Source organism: Pelmatolapia mariae, linkage group LG16_19 (assembly GCF_036321145.2).
Source record: "Pelmatolapia mariae isolate MD_Pm_ZW linkage group LG16_19, Pm_UMD_F_2, whole genome shotgun sequence".
Lineage (NCBI taxonomy): Eukaryota > Metazoa > Chordata > Actinopteri > Cichliformes > Cichlidae > Pelmatolapia > Pelmatolapia mariae.
In genome coordinates, this window is record NC_086241.1 from 28,265,640 (window position 1) to 28,288,187 (window position 22,548).

Here is a 22,548-nt window from a genome sequence, read left to right on the forward strand (position 1 = left end):
GTCTAGATCATGTCCCTTGAAGCTGCTCATTACCCACTGTGTGGATCATAAAAGTATAATGAAAGTGAGCAGGCAATCTGCATATACATTAATCTCACAAAGATGCACTGAAATCACCAATGAATCACATTCCACTGTGTCCAATGAACTTCAATTCAAAATGTATTTTTATAGCACATTTAAAAGCAACAGAGTTGACCAAAGTGCTTCACAATCAGTTAAGAACAAGAGAAAACAATAGAGAAACAAATGCAGATAAATGAGAAACAAATACAGATAAATGAGAAGACAATGTATTAACATTAAAAAACAGGTCTGAGGTTATTCAAACAGAACTTGAGTTAAAAGCCAATGTTGCTGGGGGCAGGGATAGTTCAGTAGGTAGAGTGATCTCCCCATGATGGGAAGGTCGGGGACTGGAATCAACCGAATCCAGGCTACCCTGAGGTACCCTTGAGCAAGATACCATCTCTACACACTGCTCCCCAGAGCAAGTGAATGGGTTAAATGTGGAGGACTACAAAATTTCCCACGTGTGAGACTATAAAGGGTTTAAAATTTTAAAAAAAGGGGAGTTTTAAGACACAATTTAAAAGACTGAATAGACTCTGAAGTACAAATATCATCTGGTAGATTATTCCAGAGTCCAGGCGTTGCAACTTGGGCAAAGGCCTGATCTCCTCTATGCTTCAATCGAGACCTCGGTTATACTAAGAGCATCTGGTTAGACAATGTCAGTGCTCTTTTGGGGTTATAAATGTTGAGGAGTTTGCTTAAATAACTGGGTGGCATATTATTTAAAACTTTAAAAGCAAGTAAAAGAATCTTAAAACTAATACAGTATTTGAAAGGGAGCCAGTGTAAATGTGCTGAATCTGGAGTGATGTGTCCATACATTCTAACACCTGTTAAACGACCTGCAGCAGCATTTTGGACTAACTGCAAGCGATGAGTGTTGAAGACCAAAATAGAGAGAATTGCAGTAGTCCAGTCTGGAGCTGATGAAGGCATGAATAAGTGTTTCTAGGTCTTTTGGAGGAAGATAAGGCTTCACATAACTGATAAAAACTGGTTTTAACTGTGGACACTTGCTTCTGTAATTTAAAAAGAGCTATCTAAAAACACTCCGAGATTTCTTACAGTGTGAGAATGATGACAAGCAAGTGAACCGAGGGTAACAATTAACTTATCCAAAGGAGAATGACTTCCAAAAACCATAACTTCAGTCTTATTTACATTTAGGGTGAGAAAATTCTGTGTTAACCAGTCTTTGACATCATGTAGAAAGTTAGGCAAAGAATACAGTGGAACAGAAACACCCAGTTTCAAGGGGAAGTAAATTTGGATGTCATCAGCATAACAGTGAAAGGGGATGTTGTAATACCTAAAAATAAATCCCAAAGGTAGCATGGATAAGGAGAACAGAGTTGGACCCAAAACAAACCCCTGAGACACACCACAACAAATTGGGGCAGAGGAAGAGGAGTATTGCCCAATAGTAACAGAAAAAGACCTAGATATTTAAACAATGATAAAACTGTGCCTTTAAGACCAACAATGTGTTCAGGTCTCGATAAAAGAATGTTATGATCAACTGTGTCAAGGTGGCAGTCAAATCTAAAAGGATTAAAACAACAGAACAACCTGAGTTGTTCTGTTGTTTAAACACGGCAAATAATAAAAGCTTCTGGAAAAAAGTAAACACACTGGACAAAAAGATGTGTTATCCCCTTGTGCAGTGAATTTTCCAAAGTGGAAAAAGCTGGACGTTATACAAAACATCACAGGAGAAATGTAAGCTGTCAGTTTCAGTCCATCATACAGGTACAGTGAATACTTTATATTTTGCTTCTAAGAAGGTCAGGTAATTAAACATCTTAATTGTCTGCAAAGACGTTTTAACACAATGGAACACAATGTGATGATCAAAAGCAGTTTCCTGTTGATTTAATTTTAAGTTTTGGTAACTTTTAGGTGAAGGAGTGGGACCAGTTTGATGTTAATGTAACAGCAGTGTGCAATTTACATGACAGTACAACAGTTTTTCTTTTCACTGTTATGATTATTTGTAACATTTTGGTTTTAATTACTTTATTGTATCATATACATGCAAATGCAATGCCATTAAAATACAATTGCTGTGATGAAACATTTGTACAGTGTTAATAAGACGTTCTACATTCATTGCAAAAGCAAATTATTTTCTTGACCAAAGAGCTACAAATAAAATCAGTCAAGCAAAATGTTTCTCTCAAGGTCTTGTTTTATATTTATTCAAGAAGGAAAAGGCTAATCACAAATGAATGCCATTTTACTAACTGCATTACACCTTTAAATCATCAGAATTTGATGAAAAAGATTCCTTGGCAACTGTTACACATAAGAGTGTAATTGTTCTGCTATGATGCTTTTGTTGCAGTCAGTGAAACATGACAGACTGCTGAATTAGTGGAGATACTACCAGCACATACTGGGTACTGTGTAATATAGATGTATGTCACGTATCTTCACATGAATGTATTTGTAAGATATTCTCATTGTGTATTCCTTTTGTCGTCTTAGATATTGTTCTTTATTTCTTATTATTGAGCTGAAGAAGTGGCAATTTTGTCTTTTCGACATTCTCAGTCATGTCGCTGGGCAAGCAGGCAGCATGGACACCTAAGTTTGTGAATGCGATAACTTGAGAACAAGGCGACATAGGATTTTGAAATTGATACCATAGTTGTGTCTACCAAGAGGCTGAGCGGTAACACTGGTGGTCACCATTATTTTTACAAAAAGCCAACAAGTTATTGAATTTGCCTACAGGATAGCAAGAATATGTAACTACTGCTGAATTAAATATCATTTAATTGCTGTAGCTGTTCCTGCTGGTAACACTTTAAACTTTTAACTGACATGTTTGATATGTAAAATCTGAATATAATATTAACACAAATAACAAAGACTTTAAGTGAATGTTGTGGTGTATGTCTTTGAAATGTTGTGAAGCAAAAGCACAAAGGTGACCAATTTGGAAATGCTCAAGTAAAGTGCAAGTACCTTTATATGACAGTAACTGTACTTAATTACATTCCATATGACATACATTTCAAATTAAAAATGCAGCCTACTTAGCCTCTAAACCACAACATACCAATAACATACCAATAAGATATCACTACAGCACAAAGAGGCAAAGACTGAAAGTAAATACATTGAACAGCTGTCACTGAAAAAAAAAAAACAGCATCAAAACTGGGAGTGATTATATGAAATATAATTAAAGTGCAGTGTTCAACACCATACAACAGCATGTAACATGAAACAAACTGTTGCTAGGGTTACCAACCACTGGATACAAATACGAGTTTTGTTCCCAATTGCAAAGATATGACATCATGGATAGTGTCACATCATAATCACATGACTGATTATCTGTTCATCCCTTATAAATGTATTATCCTTATGTTCTGCTCTGAGAATTTCACCATGTCTTTTTATATATTCATTTCTGCCTGTTTCTTCTTATTTCACTTTCACATTGTCATTTCGCATCTCTTTAAGTATTTTATTCTTCCCCTGTGCTAATCCTCTGCTCTGCCCCAGCTTACAGGTATCCACTGTGGTTCATCCTGTGCCTGCTGAATGATGGAACAGAGCTCTATGCAAGCGTCCTGTAGGTCATCGTTCACCAGGACGCTGTCAAAAAACTGCTTGTACTTCACTTCAATCAGCTTTGATGTCTCTTCAAGCTCTGCAAAATCTTCCTCCTAAAACGACATTATTATTACTGTCAGTTTTAAATAACATTCATTCTTTTGCTTTGTCTCTCTCTCTCTCTCCCTCTCTCTCTTACACACACACACACACACACACACACACACACACACACACATCATTTTTTTATGCTCTTACTGAGAAAACCCTGTTGATGGCATAATTGGTGATGATTCGAGCATCTCTCCGAGTTTGCCTGAGTCTGTCTGGGCTGGGTGGTTTGATGAAAATCACATAGGGTTTAAATTTCTTTGTTCGCAACAGCTGGATGCTCTGGAAATAAAATACTATATTAACACCAAAGCTTTTTCAATCATATGCAAACAAAAAGCTTCACAGAAAAATTAGAGACTGTTCAGAATGCATGAAATAAGTGAATCTGTGTTAAATCAAACTCACATGGGGCTCGGCGTCAATGATACACATCCGCCCTCGTTTTAGCACCTCATCAATGGCATCAGTGCTAATTCCATACAGCTGACCTTTACTCTCTCCATATTCCACAAATCTGAACACATGTACACACACATTCATACATCCACACGTACAAAAACAGCATAAAATTAGAAATAAATAAATAAATAAATAACAAGCTTATAGAATTCACTAAAATCTGAACAAAAAGCACAAAAAATCATGCCAATCAACACCAAGAACATTAGCAAAACATATATGGTAAATGAATAAAATCTTGCCTGTGGTTGCAGACCATGTACTCAAACAGTTCTTTGGTAACAAAGTGGTACTCTCTACCGTTCTGCTCTCCTGCTCTGATTGAGCGAGTGGTGTCTAGAAGAACAGACCAATCAGAATGTATATATTAATAATTAGTCACATTGAAAAAATTAGTGTAATCATATAAAGCAGGTAAAATCACTTTCATGACTTTACTACAACCTCCGTCATTGAGCTAAATTGATTTTTTCAAGAGTGTAAAAGCCAGTAAGCCATGCTTCTTATCTGGAAGTCACAGGACACTTCTCATAAGTAATTATACCAAACTGGGCTCAACTGCAAACCAACAGGTGACATCAAACCTCACAACCGTCTTCACACACAGTCCATGATAATATTCCAGATGGTTAAAAACAAACAAAACAAAAACATATATTTCTTTTTTCTTTAAATGTAGAGCCGCCTTTTTTATTGTCATTTAAAATGAGAAGAACGGGTTCATTTGATTTCTGTAGGAAAACCTCACACGTGTTAAGTAAAAGGCACATACGAGGCACTGGTCCCTGGAATGTCGAAGGATTCAGTTTGATGAGTCTCTTCCTCAGTTCATTTACTCCAACTCCTGAAGCACCTGTGCAGAAGAACAAATAATCGACTGGTAGGAATCTCCTTCAGACTTCCAAAGATATACAGACAGAGACGGACAAGAATGCTGGAGAATAAACCTTTTCAAACAAGGAGAAAACAGCAGGTGCTGTTAACAGTAGACGTGAAATGATTTCAAACATTCTCCTGATACAAGGATGAGACCAGTGTGTTGAACAGTACATAAAGTAAAGCATTATTTATTGTATGTATTATAATTAGATAAGTACTCCAGCTAATAATTCAAAGGACTACTGTACTTTTGCCAGCAATTCAGTGTTCAAGAACCAGTGAAAAATCTAAGCATACAGAGAGGCTTCGATTACAGAGGGTCTCAAGATCAATTGATAATCTCAGATTTTGTTAATCTTTATTCTGTTCAGCAATTTTGTGCTGCAGTTGTCTTTTGACACGAGATGGCAGGTCTATTTGAATAACTTTACCGACATTCCATAATTTCAGGGACATTTATGTGTTAATAATGCAGCTATTCGTCTCACCGACGAGGATGATGAGGCGGTGGTTCTCCTGAGGAGGGCGCTGGTACAAAACCACTTCCTCGTAGGGAGTGGACAAAGCATTGGTGTTGGGGGAGCAGGTGGTGCACGACTGTCGTCGCTTCCTGTAGGAAGTCCTCTTCCAGACACGGAAACTTCGACGGAAACCAGCTGGTGAGGTTAAAGAGCACTTTTAGTTTCGCTTAATAAACTTGACACACTTTTCACACACACTTCTCCTTATAAGGTGAAAGTTACCAAAGTTTAGAGACAGCAGTTAAAGGATTTATTATTGATAATATATATTTTCTATAGATATGATTTCATTAGATTGTAGCAATTTATTATTAAATAATAATTTTTCTTATTAAATCCATCCTTCAGTATAGATTTTATTATCAGTGCTACCCACTTAATGACTACTTAAATACTACCTAATTATCTGAATAACATATATGTCTTACCCAGGTAGATTCCATCAGTAACATCAGATTCTGCTTCATCTGAAGGAAAGAAACATTCAAACTCCTAAATTTATCACCAGACAGTACATTTTATGTTTTGTTTGTAAGCCTGACCTTAATTTTCATGGTCATTGTTGGGTCTAACTCAGACCCCACTAATTCTAGAGACTTATTCCCGTGAAAGAAATACAAGTCAACAGCAATCGATCGTTTTCACTTGCAAGGGAAGTATCGTCTTGTGTCTCACACGAAAATGACCCCCGACGATGACCTCCTCCTGCTGCCTTTTATTGAGACACACAAGAAGTAACGCCCACATAGTTCTAAGACAAAGCTTTGTATGCCATGTGTGAATTTCTATATGTAAGTAGGAATGTGTGTGTGTGTGTGTGTGTGTGTGTGTGTGTGTGTGTGTGTGTGTGTGTGTGTGTGTGTGTGTCCTCCTGCTGACCAAAGGGTCGTAACCGCAGGAAGCTTACATCAAAAGACCTGTGATAACACACTTCAACCTCGCACCCAGAACCTCGAGAATCTGGGGAGGGGGAGAGTGGAATTGTTTTCATCCCACAGTTAAACTATATAGAGATGGATGGTCAAGCATAAAAATGACAAACATTTATCAATTCACTCTAACAGTCATATTAAAAATGCACCTAAATTACTACCATTCAAAATTTTCATTAAAATAATTTCATCGAATTATGACTCAGAATAAACAAGTACATATACAAAAAGGACATATATATATATATAAATATAATACATATATATTTTTGTTTGTTTGTTTTAAATAATTTATCTTTTAAACTAGCACTGTTCATATGAGGCACAACAGTTTTCTGCATCATTGTTTTTATGATCATTTGTGATTAGTTTTTTTATTCATGTGTAAAGAATTTGTTGTTTGGTTCTCTGTCACTCTAAAGTATTGATGAGAAACTCAATGGACATAAATATGAGAAAAAAACCACTAAGAATTAGAAAGGAACAGCAATGAGCGTCATGCAATCAAAAGGTTGCACGTTTTACACATTCATCACTGGACAGACTTACCTACCAAAATTTATTTCCTCCAGATCTGAAAAAAAGAAAATAAAATAGTGACATTCAATGGGTTGTTGAATAACGCATAGCTTTCGTATATAAAAACTAAATATTTAAAATATATATGAATATGTATTTATTATGTTCACCTGTTATTGCATGTTTCTCATCAGAATTTGCAGGATTTTCCTCTGGAACAAAATAACATAAAAGTTAGTTAAAGCTTATTATCACATACATGTAGCTGGGTTTAAATACGCCAACAAAGACAACATACTGTATGGCTGAAAGGCACAAAAAACTATGTTTGTTTGAAAGTGTTAATGTGACAGACTGTAACACAACATAACACACTTCAGTTACTGTGAAAGGAGCAGCCTGGCATGATCTTAGCTCTTGTTTCTACCTTTGAGATCTCTGAGAAGATGAAATAAGCAGCTGCAGAAGCAGCTTGATTAACACTGTAGTTTAATTGGTGATTCAAAATCAGCTGTGAGTGTGAACATGTGTGTGAATGGTTGTATTTCTCTCTTTGGTAGATTGGTGACCTGTGGATAGGTTTCTCATGGAATTCTCATCGTATGAAAGCTGTGATTGGCTCTGGATAAGTATGCATGCATGGATGGCTGGTTTTGACTCCTTTAACTGGGTATGTAACATTTTTCTACAAGATATTTCCTAACATGATGAACAAGTGATGTTTGGGAGATATTGTATACCGGTAGTATAGATTATTGTTTCTGTTAATAGTCTCAGAGACCTCAATTATTATAGTTTAAAAAAAAAAAGTCTTCTGTGGTTTCTTGTTTTTGTTATTGGTGGTTTGTTATTAGCCTAAGCGACACCTCTCTGTGTTAGAAATGAACTGACAGGTTAGTGCAGATAACAGTAATTAGTGCTGAATAATAATAATAAAAAGGTGTCATCAAAACAAGCTAACAAACAAGCACACTCAGAAAAATAAAATGAACTAAACTACGACATTAAATGACTATTATGGATGATGTTTCACATGTCACACCCACCGTTAGCAGTCAGGGTCACTGAGGGCAGCAGGGTCAACAGAAAAAATAAACAGCTGTCAAAAGCACTGCTCATTTTATGTCACATTTCCACAGCAGGTAGAGATTTACACACAGGTGAGAAAAAATAAAAAAAACTTTAATGCACACACCGACATAAAATAATATTTTGTTTTTGTAGTGACTGACTTATCTTTCAAATCTTTTAAAGACTAATATATTGTACATATATTTATTACTTTCAGATTTAGCCATTCTTATATTTTGCTTTTTTTACGTTATTGTATTTTTGCACAACTCTGTTGCTTGTGAAGCTCGCACACAAGAATTTCACTCTCATGTACTGTACCAGTGTACCTGCACATGTGACGTGACAATAAAAGTGATTTGATTTGATTTGAAAAAGTGCTTCATGTAATCACACTGGTTTGTAAAACTTTAGGCATTACTGAGAAATATCCAAGTTACAAACAACTCTGCAATAAATGTACATATAATATATAAACTATTAAATAAGCACACGTTTAATAATAACAACCATGATTCCTCACGTGGTCTGATGCAGGTATGAACCTGTAAGGGCTGACACCACCATTGTTCCCTCTGTTTACTGTAGAAAGAGAAAAAAATTGCTAAATGCAACCAATGTATTAGAGTCTTAAGCTAAAATCATGGAGCCAAACTGCAAACATATTTTCTTTCTGACATTATTATAAGCTAACTTTACCTAACAGTGTTAAGGCTTTGCCATCAGTTAAATGTGCAGAATAAAAGTGATGTAGCCCTTTAAAGTTACTTAGAATTATGTTATAAATGTTTTCTTACTCTCATAATGTCAGATCTGTAAACTAACCGCTCCCTCTGGCTGCAGCCTGTAAGTTCGTCACATCTTCACAGTATGTGAGTGCGTCTCACCTCTTCAGCATGCTGGCAGAGGGAATCAGACCAGCACAGGATGTAGCACAGGGCAGTTTCCTGGCCTGCCACCACTGTCCATCTGACTGGTCAACCACCTGAAGAAGGTCTCCTCTGCTGAATGCCATTCCTGCATCTGGACATGGGATGGAAAAATCCTGCAGAGGGCAGTAGTCTACCATTGCCCTCATACATACCTGGAAGACAGACAGATAAACTTTGTTTCTTTGCAGATTAAAAAATGAATTAATCAAAAAGTGAAACATTCACAGATGTACTGAGGGAAATCATGTTTTTAAACCTGGAACACCGGCCTGGAAAATAACAGTCTAATATGACCTCAATCAGTGAATCATGTCAGTAATTGTACAGGGATTTTCCTGCTTACAAGTTCAATGTCAACAAAATGTGCTTTTACTAAAGTGATACTGGAGGTAAAGTGATAAAGTGTGTGTTTCTTACCGGTGTCTGGCTGTTGCATGCCTGAGATGGATTTGGAATGACTTTAAACAGGATAGTGCCTTGGGAATTGGCCTGACAGGGAAAGTCATACAAAAGAAGTAAATATGTTGAGAATTATTTTTAATAATCAGATGTACACACCTTCACCAAGCATGTTGTCATACTATCATTTATACATATTATTAATACTATAAAGCTATAAAGCTTGTGTTTAACATTTTCTTTTTCTTCTTTTTTTTACTTTGAAGGGCTTTTGAATGAGGTGGTAAGAACTGCCTTTAATAGTTCTAAAATTTATACAATAGCATTGATAATAGTATTTTCTTTTTAAAATGTTTTGCTTATTTTTAGCAGATGCTGATAACATACCAGTATATGGATGACCTGTTCTGGTTCCAGGCCCACCACTGGGTTTCCATTTACCTCCACTAATAGGTCTCCAGGATGTAGAAGTCCTGATACAGGCAAAAACCATATTTATTAAGACATATTATTGCTAGGCTTGATGTTTTCATCTCTCACACACAGACATAAGCAAAAATGCACATGCACACACGCACACGTGCGCGCACACACACACACGCACACACACACGCACACGTTTTCATATCTTAGTGAGGACATCTCATTGACATAATGCTTTCCCTAGCCCTCAGCCTAAACCTAACCATAACCTAATTGTAACCCTGACACTAAAACCACATTCACCTTCAAACTCGGACGGACATTTTGTCCCCATAAGCGACTGTATAAGTATAGTGGCATGCCAATTTTCTGTCCTCACAAAGATGTCTAAACATGTAACACACACACACACACACACACACACACACACACACACACACACACACACACACACACACACACACACACACTTAAAATACTTGTATACCACTGCGGTCAGCCAATCCTCCATGAATCACCCGGGCAATATAAATATCTCCTGTTGCCTCATCCTTCCTTATAGTTGCACCCTAACAGATAGAGAGTTGTTCAAAATTTAACAACAAAGTAAAAAGCAAGCAAAAATAGTGACAAGAGACCTTAAGGCAAAGGCAATATGTCTTCTAACATTAGCAAATGGAACATTTTGACTAAATTAATTTTTAAAAGTACACAATTTTAAAAGTAAATAATAAATACTTTGTTTAAACACATTTTCTCTTCATGAGATCCTCATTAAAAATATCAGCAAATTAAGTAAAAGCTCTACTTGTACACCATTTAATTTTTTTTTTTATAAGGCCTTCCATTTTTGTGCCATTTTGTGAGGAATATTAATATACACACTAACATAATACACCCAGCAGCTGAACATACATTCAACTCAAAACCACACAGTTTAGTGCTGGTGGTAGATCAAACTTAAATAGATAACTAAAGGTTTTTTTATATATATATTTTAATGCTTGGGCATTTGATATTAACTCATTACATTGCTGTTGCAGCATTTTGCATTACATCAAAATATCATGGGGACTCTAAAGGTAAACACTATCAACACAATACCATGTCCACTACAGGCCATTGCTAGAAGCAAACTGGTAGCCAGGGCTCATGAAAATTAAGGATAACTTTAGTAGTCCTGCAAATTTGCTACCATAGTTTTGGGAAATGAAAATGCTAAATTATTTAAAAAAATGCAAATTTCATAAGTTCCAACAAGGCGCTAAAACAGTGCTCATGAAAATTTATTTTGATGTTTCTATACGTGGAATAATGTAAAACTTCTTAGGTGTTTCCACAGGGTTTTATTGCTGTATTTGATGTGCAATAGATACCACGTAAATGTACAAACAATGAGTCAAGATGAATGCAGTTCAACATGTACAAAATAATCCATAGCAAATATTATTAAAAATAAATGTAACCCTAAACATTTTCCTCCTTTTTTGCTCAATGTATATTCAGACCATCATAGTCAAGAACCCAAAATAATAAATCAGAGCTGATGAAAAAAATGAAAGCTGTCATACTTTCTAAGAATAGTTGGACTAGATGAAGAAAATAAAACAGAAAGAAATTGCTTTATACCTTTATATTGTTTGCTTTTGTTCCTTTGAGTGATCGTTTGAAAAATCGAAAAGTCTTCAAATTAAAAAAAAAAAAGTCCATATGTTGTTGTAGCTGATATTTCTTTTTAGACTAAAATATTAGGTATTTTTGTCACTGTCAAAGTTTTTCCAGTACAAATGTGGAAAGAGATGAAAAGGTTTGTTTTTAGTCTAGTTACACTTTCTTTTTCTTCTTCTTTGTTTTTAAGCAGCCTGTACTCTTACAGTCTTGTTGGTCCTCCAGAGGAGCTCTTGAAATGGTTCCAGTGTTGAACCTCACTTGTCCATTATTACCACCCCTACCTGCCCTCTGAGGAGCTGCCACCATCCTTTTGGATCCACCATTAATTTGTGTTGGACTCCTAGATGTTGTAAAGTCATCCGCACAAGAACTTGTGGATGAAGAAGAGGAGAAAGTAATGGAAGAGGATGGTGAGAGTGGGCCTGGGTATGGTGTTGGAGATTTGCGGACAAGTTTTGGAGATAATGAGGAGACCCTTGGAGGAGGTGAGGGTGGGTATTGTTGTGTCTTTCTCTGTGGAGGAGATGACTCGAGGTGATTTTTGGTTACGATTAGCCCCTGAAGCTTGTCCACCACCTCGGCGAGCAGGTTAAGTGCCTGGGCGTTCTCTTCCACGCTGTCTGTGATCATCTCTGATGCTGCCACCATCCTCTCACCAAGTTGGCGTACGTCCTGACTATTGTGTTCAATACTGCTGGCCACCATCTGAACAGTGGACCTAAGCTCTTCCACACTGCACTGTTTGTTGAGTTCGGCAGGCTGATTATGGTGTCTTGATTGCTGCTGCTGCGCATTTTGTTTACGTTTTGATATGTTCTGGCATCCATTGTGACGAGGAGCTGTAGCGTAGTGGAACATTAATGGATGATTTAAAGACTCTTCCTGATGTGTGTTATGAGGTCTGGTTTGAGTGGTTTGACAACCATCTCTTCTGGAGATAGTGCTGACCCCTTGTTCCCGAGTACTCCTTCTAGTTGCAGGACTAGAAGGAGCAGTGCGAGATCTAAGAGGGTTCATGCCACGACAAGAGGAGGTCCTTCCAGGTGTGGGGATATTTCTTGACTGTCCTCCTGTAGAATTTTTTTTGTACAACACAGGAGAGTTGGGAAGGCTAAAACTGTAAGCTGGGACTGGAGGAGGTGGGTATGAGTAGTCATCACTGCTCTCTCTGGTTGAAGCACCATCTTTCCCATTGGGTTTGAGTTCCTCTGAAAATGAACCACCAAATAAATGTGCAGTTCAATAGAACAGAAAGACATTAGCAAACTATGTCTGAAAAGAAATGTAATGGCAGGAAAGCCCAAAAGACTTATAGACTGCCAGATGATGGCAGGTTCATGAAGAAATGAACACTTGGTTGCACTGAGGAATGACACCAAGATAGATGAAGTGGTTGCTGCCTTTCATTGCCATTGCTAGACATATGAAAATATTTGCCCAGAAAGTAGCAAATACTAGAATGATTAGATACAAGAAGGAATGAATCCTCGATTATGATTAGTGAAGGTACTGATGGATGGCCTGCGTTTCTATGATATGTTGCCATTGTTTTTTATATTTAGTGGCTTAAATACAGACAAAGAATGATCAAATGAAAATGGTCAGATGATTGGTGATTGCATGGACTGTCATCATCTGTTCTTCCTCCTCTTACCGGTGCAGGTAGCAGGGTTCAAAACAGAGGGAGCTGACTGATTGAGTCCTTTGTTCCCAAGTCGTACAGTTGGCGAGCACAAATAGCAACTTCCTGTGGACTCATAGCGAGGGAGAAAGGGATGGGACCTGCCATCTTTATGAACAAGGGGAAGCTTTGCTTCACTTTCGGGCACTCTGAGCTCCTCCCCTGACTGAGCTCTTCTTGCAGGGATGAGGCGTTCCAATGTAAAGCGGCGCAGGCTGCTCCAGCGGCTGTGAATTTCTCCTACACTCCTTCTACACTCTTCTCCACTCTTAATGAATGAAAGATGAGAAACTTTGAGTTTTTAGGGTTTAATAGAACATTTTAAAGTTAACATAATGTAATTTATAGTTAAGCAATTTAAGACTTAACTACTGTATGACTAATCTGAGGGCACCCTGCAAGGCTACCTTCAGATTTGTCATAGAATCTATGAAGTCAACAAGCCATCTTGTTGACTTCATAGATTCTGTTTAATAAAAGTGATCATTTCTGCATCCCTGTCTTCCAGGAATATATTACTAATTTGTTTGGTTTGTTTGAAAATGTGATCACTTTCTGGATTGTGCTTATAAGCAATGGTTTTTTTTGTCATTTTTTTTCAGAGAGTTTTGGACGACATAGATATTGAGACTAATTACGCCATGTAAATAGAAAGCTAAGCTACCTTAGCTTATCTAAAACAAAAAACAAGTACAGAAAATGACAAAAACACATATATGTATATTTATAGGTTTCTATAGCTGACAGTTTAAAAAAATACTAATAGGTCATCAAAAAATTATTGTTGGATGAAACACTGGTCTTGAATGATTCATTCATCAACTCACTCACATACTCTCAAAGGACCTTTTGATCAAATTATTCTGAGTAGTTGTACACGAATGTACACCTCTGCCTGCTAGGGATTCCTGACATGGGTGACTGATTGCACTAAAGCTACCAGGATTTTTAACTCCTTTTACTCCTTTTACAATTTAAAAAGCAATATAAACTTATAGGAAATATATACATAAGGTCCTTCATGTAAACTCAAGAACTGCAAACTAAACTGTATTTCAGAGCAAAAGTTTACATTTATGAGGAAAATGCTTATGTCTTACCAGAGGCTGGTTGTTCTTTACAAGACACACAATCCTCATTGCCTCCTCATCCTCTGGTATTTCATCAGGCAGAGGGGGTAAGACAGGCTCATAGTCTGACTGTGCAACACTGTCATGAGATGACAAGAGAGCCTGATAGACAGAGAGATAGATAATCAGTAATGGGTAACCAGAATAAGTTAAGAAAGGCATGCCATGATGAACATGGATTCTAAAATGAATATATAAAACGAATATATATGTACCTGGATATGAGGTGAGCTCAGGAGGCTGCACAACTCTCTAGCTGGAGCTGAAGGCGTTTGAGCTGTCAGTATTGCAGTTATGACCTAATGAAAATTTAAGAAGATCCCCGAATTAGATGTTGAATTACATTATACTGGCAAGACAGAATACCAGACATATTTAAAAGGAAAGCAAGAGACCTAAAAACACTTATTTCTATGGAAATATTTCTAGAAGAAACTTTAGATCCAGACATAATTTTAATGACTTTAAAATGACTATAAACTTTTTCAAAAAGGAAATGTTTAAATCTAAATGTAAATGTAGAAAGGGTGTCTCCTGTTGTGCTTTGTATTATTTACAGAAAGCAGACATGTTCTGGTTGGTTTCTTTATTGATTACATAATCAGGCTTACTTAGTTTTCATTTTGTTACCTTTTGCAAGATGCAGGATTAACACTCCAATTGAATAAGCTGTGATAAAGTGATATTTTACAGAACACTAATGACTGATATTTAGGGATCTAAATATTTCATCTATGGCTGCTTGTTTGCTGTGTTGTATATATACACACCTCATGTGAGAGTCCTGCAGCATAAGGCAAAACGGGGCTTGGTGTCAGTCTCTGGAACTTTAACAGGCACTCATAAATCTGGAGACACAAACACCAAATGATAACTTTTAGTTTGCAGACAGATGGTAGATGTGAGTCTTTTACTGCAGGACCTTTGAATCATGTACCTTCAGCAGGGCACAAAGCCACGGTGCACTCAGTAGTTCATGCAGAAGCTGAGCACCATTAATGTTCCTGCTAACAGCTTGGTCAACATCCTTCACCACACTGGACAGTACCTCACTGACACCTGAACACATGTGCATAATTTAAAAAAGAGAAAAACAAATGATGACATAGGGAATTAGGGAAGACACAGGGAATTCTTGGTAAATGGACTGGTAGTTATGCACCACCTTTCTACACAGCTGAGAGCTCAAAGCACTTGCAACTAATTCATCAAATTACACACACAATCATATAGCACTTATGCCTATGCAGCAGTTCAGGAAGTGCAAACTGGACTCCAACCAGCTGCTGACCTTCTACCGCTCGTTCATTGAGAGCCTGCTGACATATATCACAGTATGGTACGGCAGCTGCACTAAGCCAGATAGAGTGAGGCTTTAGAGTGTAGTCAAAGCAGCACAGAAGATAAATAATCGTACAAATCAAATATTTGCTTTAACAAACTGGAGACACTGCTATCCAGTACAGATGCCGAAGTGATCCTACGTAGCTAATTCAAGTTGGTTAGCTTGGGGAACAAATTTGCATTATCTGAAATGTTGACATTAAAATGTGGTTTAAGTGCTTAGAGTAAAACCACATTTCCATATTATTTTATTTCACATTGGTACAATAATATCAGTGGAGAAAGTTTTTTAGTAATTGAAAAATAAAAGTGCTCTCATATTGTCCAAATTTGGTTTGATTACTGTATTGTTCCAGTGTTTGCTTAACTGTCTCTTTATCTTTCACTTAGTATTGTCAGAAATAGTTAGAATTGGGGCATTAAAGCTGTGGTACTGCATGATTAATTACACTGTGACTGACAGATTCCAATGAATGTTGCCTTTAATATCACAGCAGATGTTTGAGGTTTTACATTTTTCCTGAGCAGAAGGTGAAAAGCAGACAGAACCAGACAGGATTAACATTATAGAGAAGCCCTGAACCTTCTTTTATAATAAGTCTTGAAAAGACTTACTCATGACTGAGACAGGTGAATTCAAGTCTACTGAATTTGTTTGTATACGTGTACGTGCTTCTCACCATCCTCCATAGCTTGTTTCATGGTAATTGTTCAGAAGAGAATGAAACGGTTATTCCACTGAAAAGATATGGAGAAAAAAATAAAAAACAGATTTATGTAACAACCTCATGTTTTACATATTAAAAATAAAACAAATCTACATAATTTAACAATCTTTAGTTAGTACCCATGTCATTATTAAACATAATTCAATTCAATGTTGTGTGTGACTACGATCTTGCTTTATTACAACAGACAAAGCAAGATGACACATTTACGTTTTCATTCCAAAAGCATTTCACCTTAGGCAGAATATCAGGTTGATCTTCATGTTTTCAAGGCATTAAATACTCAAAATTACTACTTGGTATGGATATAATCTTCAGCGTTTGGAAGTTATGGCTGATAACCATGATTTTAATTCAAAATTGATCAACAACAGACCTTGATGCCCTGGACAATTTGACTGGAGCTGGATAAAATAAGTAGTTTTTAAGTTCATTTTACTTCAAATTTCAGAGCCTGTAACTTTTGAGAGATCATAGCAAAGTCTTACTATTATGATTAAATGTTATGGCTGTAGAAAATAGGTGTATCTTTATACCATGTTGTAATACACATTCTACCTCAAATGGTGTCTAAATAATTAACTTAAATCGTGCTGTGATTGTTTTTATTTTTTATTTTTATTGTGTAGTTTTGGTCATTATTAGGGGTTACTTTGAATAAATACAGAGATTACAAATAAAATGTTAATGTTAAAATTTATTTTTAAAAAACAACAAATGATCAAAATTGCAGAGCAATTTTTAAAAATCATGTTCCTTTGAACAGCAGAGAGGGAAACAGTGAATGAAGTGAATGTTTTAAATGCAGCTTATGCTACTTTAGGACTTCCTGTTACAGCAGCAGGTTACTAAATGTGGACTAATTTCAGGTTACGGCTATTCTTCAGCTGCTTATCTCGGCTCAACTTCCGTTTCCACTTACACTGTCCGGGAAGAGCTTCCATTAGTCATGAAACCTTGGGTTCTGTGAAACTGTGTAATGAGCTTCTTTTGGACTATTTCTGTTGGTGTCGCTTATCAATCATGTAAGATACATATTATCATTAAAAAAATTAATTGAATCCAGATCTATATACACCAGGGAGAATTTTGTTGCTGTGCTATTGTATATAAAATACGCAATATTTTATTGTGTCTACATTATGGCCAGGAGGGCCCCATAGTGGATGGCAGCATTTTTAGTATTTCTTTGTGATTATTCTGTATGTGCTTAAATCCTTCATCCCTCATCCATTCAAGTTCTTGGTATTTCAAATGCTGTGCTACTAAGCAAACACAAAAAGGCATATAAAAAGTACAGTGAGCGAATAAGCACTCAGCTAAAAGGACAACTGTAAGTAAAGCCCCATAGAGCAAGTAGGAAGGCTGTATATGCTTAGTCTGATTTTTTTTTTTTAATCAATTGCACCACAAGAGTCAGAAGTGTCAATAAAGGTAAACTTACATTCCCTTCCTGTGGTCCAATTTCTGCTGCAGTGATTGTTCAGTGTGGGATTTCTCAGTTGAAGTGAACCAGTAGGGCGAGTGTGTCAGAAGCAGTCAACGCCAACAACATGAATGTGAGTTTACTACCAAACCTGAACTGACACTAATCCTCTCTGACCCGACTTAATCCACCAACCACCAATCTCCCTCTCTCACTCCCTTGCTCTGTCTCCTGCTCCCCCTTCTCTCTTCCCTGTTTGCTGATATTTGCAATTTTTTAAAAAACATTTCGTTATCAGCCTGAAGTTTTTATCGCTAACCCTGTCAGTGTTCCCATGTCCATTTTTATTCAAGTTCCTGCTTTCTCGTTGTATTCTTCAGCCATCCTCATCTCCTCACTCTGTCATTCACTTTAAGTAAGTCATCAAATCACAAAGCTTCTTAACTCTTCACTGCTTTTAGCCCCCCCCACCCACCCACACACACACACACACCGTATAATCACACATGTTTGTATAGCTGTCTTTGTGAGAACCCTTTGTGGCATAATGCATTACCCTGCCCTTTATCTTAATCTTCCCTTAATTCCAAATCAAAGCCTAAGACAGAGTCCAAAGCCTCAAATAGCCGTGACAAGCGGCAGGTTTGTCACGATGTGAAGATCAACAAAATGATCCTTTATCTTTAATGTCCCTATAAGCGGAACATTGGTCTTGATTCTCACAATAACTGTTGGCACATACAAACAGCAGGTCAGCAAGCCAACCAGAGTCAGAGTGGCAGCACAGAATAACAGTACTTCTGGTGCATTAAATCCCACTGCAACATCTGGGTGAGGCCAGCCTGTATCTGCTTTGTGTATGTGTGTGTTGGGGGTTATTGCAGGGTAATGGTCACTGGGTCACCTCCTCCAGGATTATTCTGCTTTCTGAAGGATCAGTGGTAGACAAAAACACAAAGAAAGAGAGAGAGGACATATAACAAAACAAATGCAAGAAAACATGGAAAAGTAGTAGCATGTTTTCTTGCAGCAACTCTTTCTCAATATCTGACCAGCTACAGTTCTTTGCAAAATTCACATAACAATACCCACATTAAGTGATCAAGTGATAAATTAAGTGATAAATTAGGAATATAGATTTTGTGTCATGACTAATATAAAGGGAGATTATTAGGGCCATATAAGGGCCTCTGTGATTTTGACCCAGTGGGTGTGGTCTTGCTGTCTTTCCAGTCTTAGACGCTGGCCTTCTTTACAGCTGATTCTATTTAGCAATTAGGCCGGAGTACGTAAGTCCAAGGAGCAAAGCGTTCCAGTGCCAGAGGAACTTTTTGCTTTGCATACTGTTAGGTGGCTGTGTGCCTGTTTACGCTTACTCTGTGCAAAGTTTGATGATTTTACCTTCTTAACTTACTCCATTGTTTAGTAGCCAACTTCTGTGTTTTCTTGCTTTTGATGGTTTTGAAGTTACAAGTAACTTTTTAAAACTCTGTTTTCAGATGTTTATAGAAAGGGAATGCTACACAGTAGTGAATGTCCCAAATTTCTTGAGACTTGTTGCTGCCATCAAATTCAAAATGAGCTAATATTTTTCATGAAATGTGGTTAGCACTGTTGCCTCACAGCTAGAACGTCCTGACTTCAATTCCAACATCAGGCCGGGGTCTTTCTGTGTGGAGTTTGCATGTTCTCCCCGTGTTTATGAGGGTCCTCTCCGGGTATTCCGGCTTCCTTCCACAGTCCCAAGACATGCAGTTAGTGGGGTTAGGTTAACTGGAAACTCAAAATTAGGTGTGAGTGTGAATGGTTGTCTGTGTCTATGTGTTAGCACTGCATCTCGCCCTAAGACAGCTGGGATAGCCCCGCCCCACCCACCCCTCAATAAAAATATAGGGGGGCTGTCTAATAACCCCATATTTTATTGTGAATAAAATATGGGGTTATTATACGGGACAGGGAGACTTGCAAATCATTGCATTCTGTTTTATTTACATTGCCTTATAATTATTTTCATTCTGCATGAATGCTTGTGAATCTCCACAATATTTTTATAGTGGACAAAAATATAACTTTTTAAAATAATTTGTGTTATTTCCTGAAAATGTACTGCTTATGTTTTTTTTAAAAGTCATTATTACCTAGAAACATCCAAGACGGATGGTCCGGATGGGCCCATCCGGATCATCTGGTGGGTTCCAGGGTATGGGGGTGTCTACTGGGGTCAGCCGGGGAGCTGGCCCCAGGGAGGGGCCACTTGCCCCTCCCTTCCTTCCCTCCCCATCTCCAGCTGCCTCCCTCTTCCCACTCCACCACAATCACTCACATATGCAGGGCCTTGGGGTAAAGGTGTGTCACCAGGGTGCAGGGGAGGCATCCCCCCCTCTGTCCCCTTCTGTCTGCCTGTGCCTCAATTTTATCCCACATCTTAGGCATTCACATTACTCACACTCTCATAACACATACATATAGGACATTGGGGCTGGGCAAGCTACACGGCATCCAGAAGACCATCAGGGTGTACAACCTCACCCCTGGCGCCGTTGCCCACCTTTCAATTTTAAATACATTGAGGCTGGGAGTCGGGGCGGTCTGCTTCTCTCCACCCCAGGGAAGAGGGTAACACTACCTGGATCTGGGTGCAGTTTCCCCCTCTAGGGGCAAGGGTACCTAGACCTGGGGTATAGAGTACGCTTGGGGAGTGTGATTGTGTGTACAGTGTCTATTTATGTCTGTCTCCATGTTGGGTGAGTGCTGAGTAATTGCATATGAGAGCATAAGGGTGGGAATGGATGTTTGTATCTGTGTGTGCCTGTTTGTCTGTGTCTATATGTCAGGTCGGGTATCAGACGCCACCTCTCTGGGGACATCTCAGGCCCTCCAGGGTATGGAGGCCTATCTCCCCCCACCACTCCCCCTGCCAGTGGCAGACGCCCTCAGACATCGGTGCATTGGTGGTTCTTTGTGTCTGGGGATGGGCGTCCAGGTACACACTGGCTCACTCCTGGTGGCTGCTTGTTGGGGCCTGGAGCCTGGGGCTCGCTCGGGCCCCTTCGAAGGGTGGGGGTGCCCTCGGCCTCTGGGCCTGGGGCTCGGTCACTCTGGCACAGCTGGCTGCCGGCGGAGCTCACGGGCACGTCACTGCAACCCCCCCTGGCTTCTGCTCCGTGGCTGCTGAGTGACCCCTCATCTTGGGCTCTCCTCAGCTCTTTCCGGGATAGTGGCACAGTTGCCCCTCCGTTGGTCTTCCTTGGTCTCTTGTGCTCTTGGGGCCTCTGGATGTCTGGAGCCTGGATCTCCTCCATACCTGCTTCATGCCCTGGAGGACGGGGCTATGGCTCCCCACACCCTCTAGCAGATCATTACATGAGGGAACCTTTTAAATACAAGCGCGCTCATGCTCACAGGTGTACACACGGGTGCTCACACACACAAACTACACCTTTTTTGGCTGCTACCTCAAAGCACACTGTGCGCTGTCGATCCCACGTGCTGCACAATAATATTCATAATTTAGTATTTACTGTTATATTCACATAGATCAACGCGATGATGTTGTTTATTATGTTGCTCTCTTTTTTTTGCTTGTTTTCTCTTTTTTCTTTCTCAACAGGTGATCCAGGTGATTGATATATGTATTTTTTGTCTGTTTGTTTTGTTGGTTTTTGTTTTTTGCCCTTTATCACCGTTTTTCTTCCCCGCTGTTTTTCTTTCCCTACCTCTCTTTCTTTCTCCCTTTTCTTTCCCCCAGTCATGTCTGTCCCGTGTGTAGCAAGTGAAAATAAAATAAAATAAACAATAGAAGCAAAGGTGAATCAAATAGACCAATACGGCAAGGCCCAGATGGTCCATTTGGTAAAGTAAATCTGTTGGGCATCTTTCTTTGCCTTTAGACAATAATTCTGATGGCAAAAGAACCAAACGGGACAGGCGGGAAAAAAAAGAAAAAAAAAACATTCAAGACAATAAAATTAGACAAAATAAATGAAAAAGGGAAAAGAAAATCAAAACACAAGGCACTATAAAAGACCCATAAACACATTTTCTAAACACTAAAACCAAATTGTTTATTCTGCTAACAGTTTGGTTTCTGTCTTAGGATTTTCAGCGCTTCAGGTTTCATAGAGGTACAAACTCTTTGTAATTAACTTTAATCAATGAAATCAAAATGACCAAACAATAATAAGTAAGATGAGCATTTATTTATCAATTTATCATTTTCTCACTTCCGTGTATCACTCTGCTGATTTTGTATGCAAAGGACAACAAGGAAAAAAGTTAAAGTGGGCTTGTTTTGCAAAATAAAATTTAAATTTAAAAGCAATTGTTCACAAATTATGAAAATAAATATGATATGTAAGGTACATTATGGCATAAAGATTAAATTTGACCTCTATATTAAAATAACTCAATGGTTAAGGGTGGTACACGCAGGGTATGGCTTTGTTTTTTGCATAAGTTTTCTCAAATCACACACACTTAACCTGAACCTCTTTTTTTTCAAGTAATTTAAGTCAAGTCAGAATCTTAAACTAATCTATAAACAATGGACTTACAAAGGCTGTTACTAGTGTCATGTAACACTAAACAGTGGTCTATTTACAATTTAAGAAAATGTTTTAATAAAGCCTCCATAGCTTCTGTTTATCACAAGTAACTGATAAGGATTAAAAGAAAAAG

General features: G+C 38.0%; 1 protein-coding gene across 3 annotated transcripts; it reads right to left on the reverse strand.

The window, feature by feature from the left end:
- Positions 1–210: 210 nt before the first annotated feature.
- LOC134644232 (MAGUK p55 subfamily member 4-like) lies at positions 211–18,254 on the reverse strand. Of its 3 annotated transcripts, XM_063497058.1 has the most exons (21): positions 17,890–18,051; positions 16,398–16,455; positions 15,311–15,432; positions 15,144–15,221; positions 14,589–14,672; positions 14,344–14,475; positions 10,379–10,460; positions 9,856–9,941; positions 9,487–9,558; positions 9,025–9,221; positions 8,661–8,719; positions 8,113–8,130; positions 7,237–7,278; positions 7,101–7,121; positions 6,044–6,082; positions 5,583–5,750; positions 4,988–5,068; positions 4,458–4,551; positions 4,162–4,270; positions 3,901–4,035; positions 211–3,755 (listed from the first exon to the last, which is right to left on the reverse strand). In XM_063497058.1, the coding sequence occupies exons 2-21, from the start codon at positions 16,417–16,419 to the stop codon at positions 3,570–3,572; spliced, it is 1,827 nt and encodes a 608-aa protein (XP_063353128.1). In that variant the 5' UTR covers positions 16,420–16,455; positions 17,890–18,051; the 3' UTR covers positions 211–3,569. The 3 variants fall into 3 exon arrangements, with proteins under 3 accessions (XP_063353128.1, XP_063353130.1, XP_063353129.1); XM_063497060.1 differs by lacking the exons at positions 14,344–14,475; positions 14,589–14,672; positions 15,144–15,221; ... (1 more) ...; positions 16,398–16,455; positions 17,890–18,051 and adding an exon at positions 11,521–11,718; XM_063497059.1 differs by lacking the exons at positions 211–3,755; positions 3,901–4,035; positions 4,162–4,270; ... (10 more) ...; positions 9,856–9,941; positions 10,379–10,460 and adding exons at positions 11,602–12,770; positions 13,217–13,511 and having other exon boundaries at positions 17,890–18,254.
- Between the last annotated feature and the right edge of the window lie 4,294 nt (positions 18,255–22,548).

Coding starts and splice junctions, on each gene's coding strand:
- LOC134644232 (XM_063497058.1), bottom strand. CDS start 16,419: ATGAAACAAGCTATGGAGGATG. Junction 15,222..15,310: donor GGCTTTGTGCCCTGCTGAAG/GTACATGATTCA, acceptor TTGTGTCTCCAG/ATTTATGAGTGCCTGTTAAA. Junction 8,720..9,024: donor TCTGCCAGCATGCTGAAGAG/GTGAGACGCACT, acceptor CTCTTTCTACAG/TAAACAGAGGGAACAATGGT.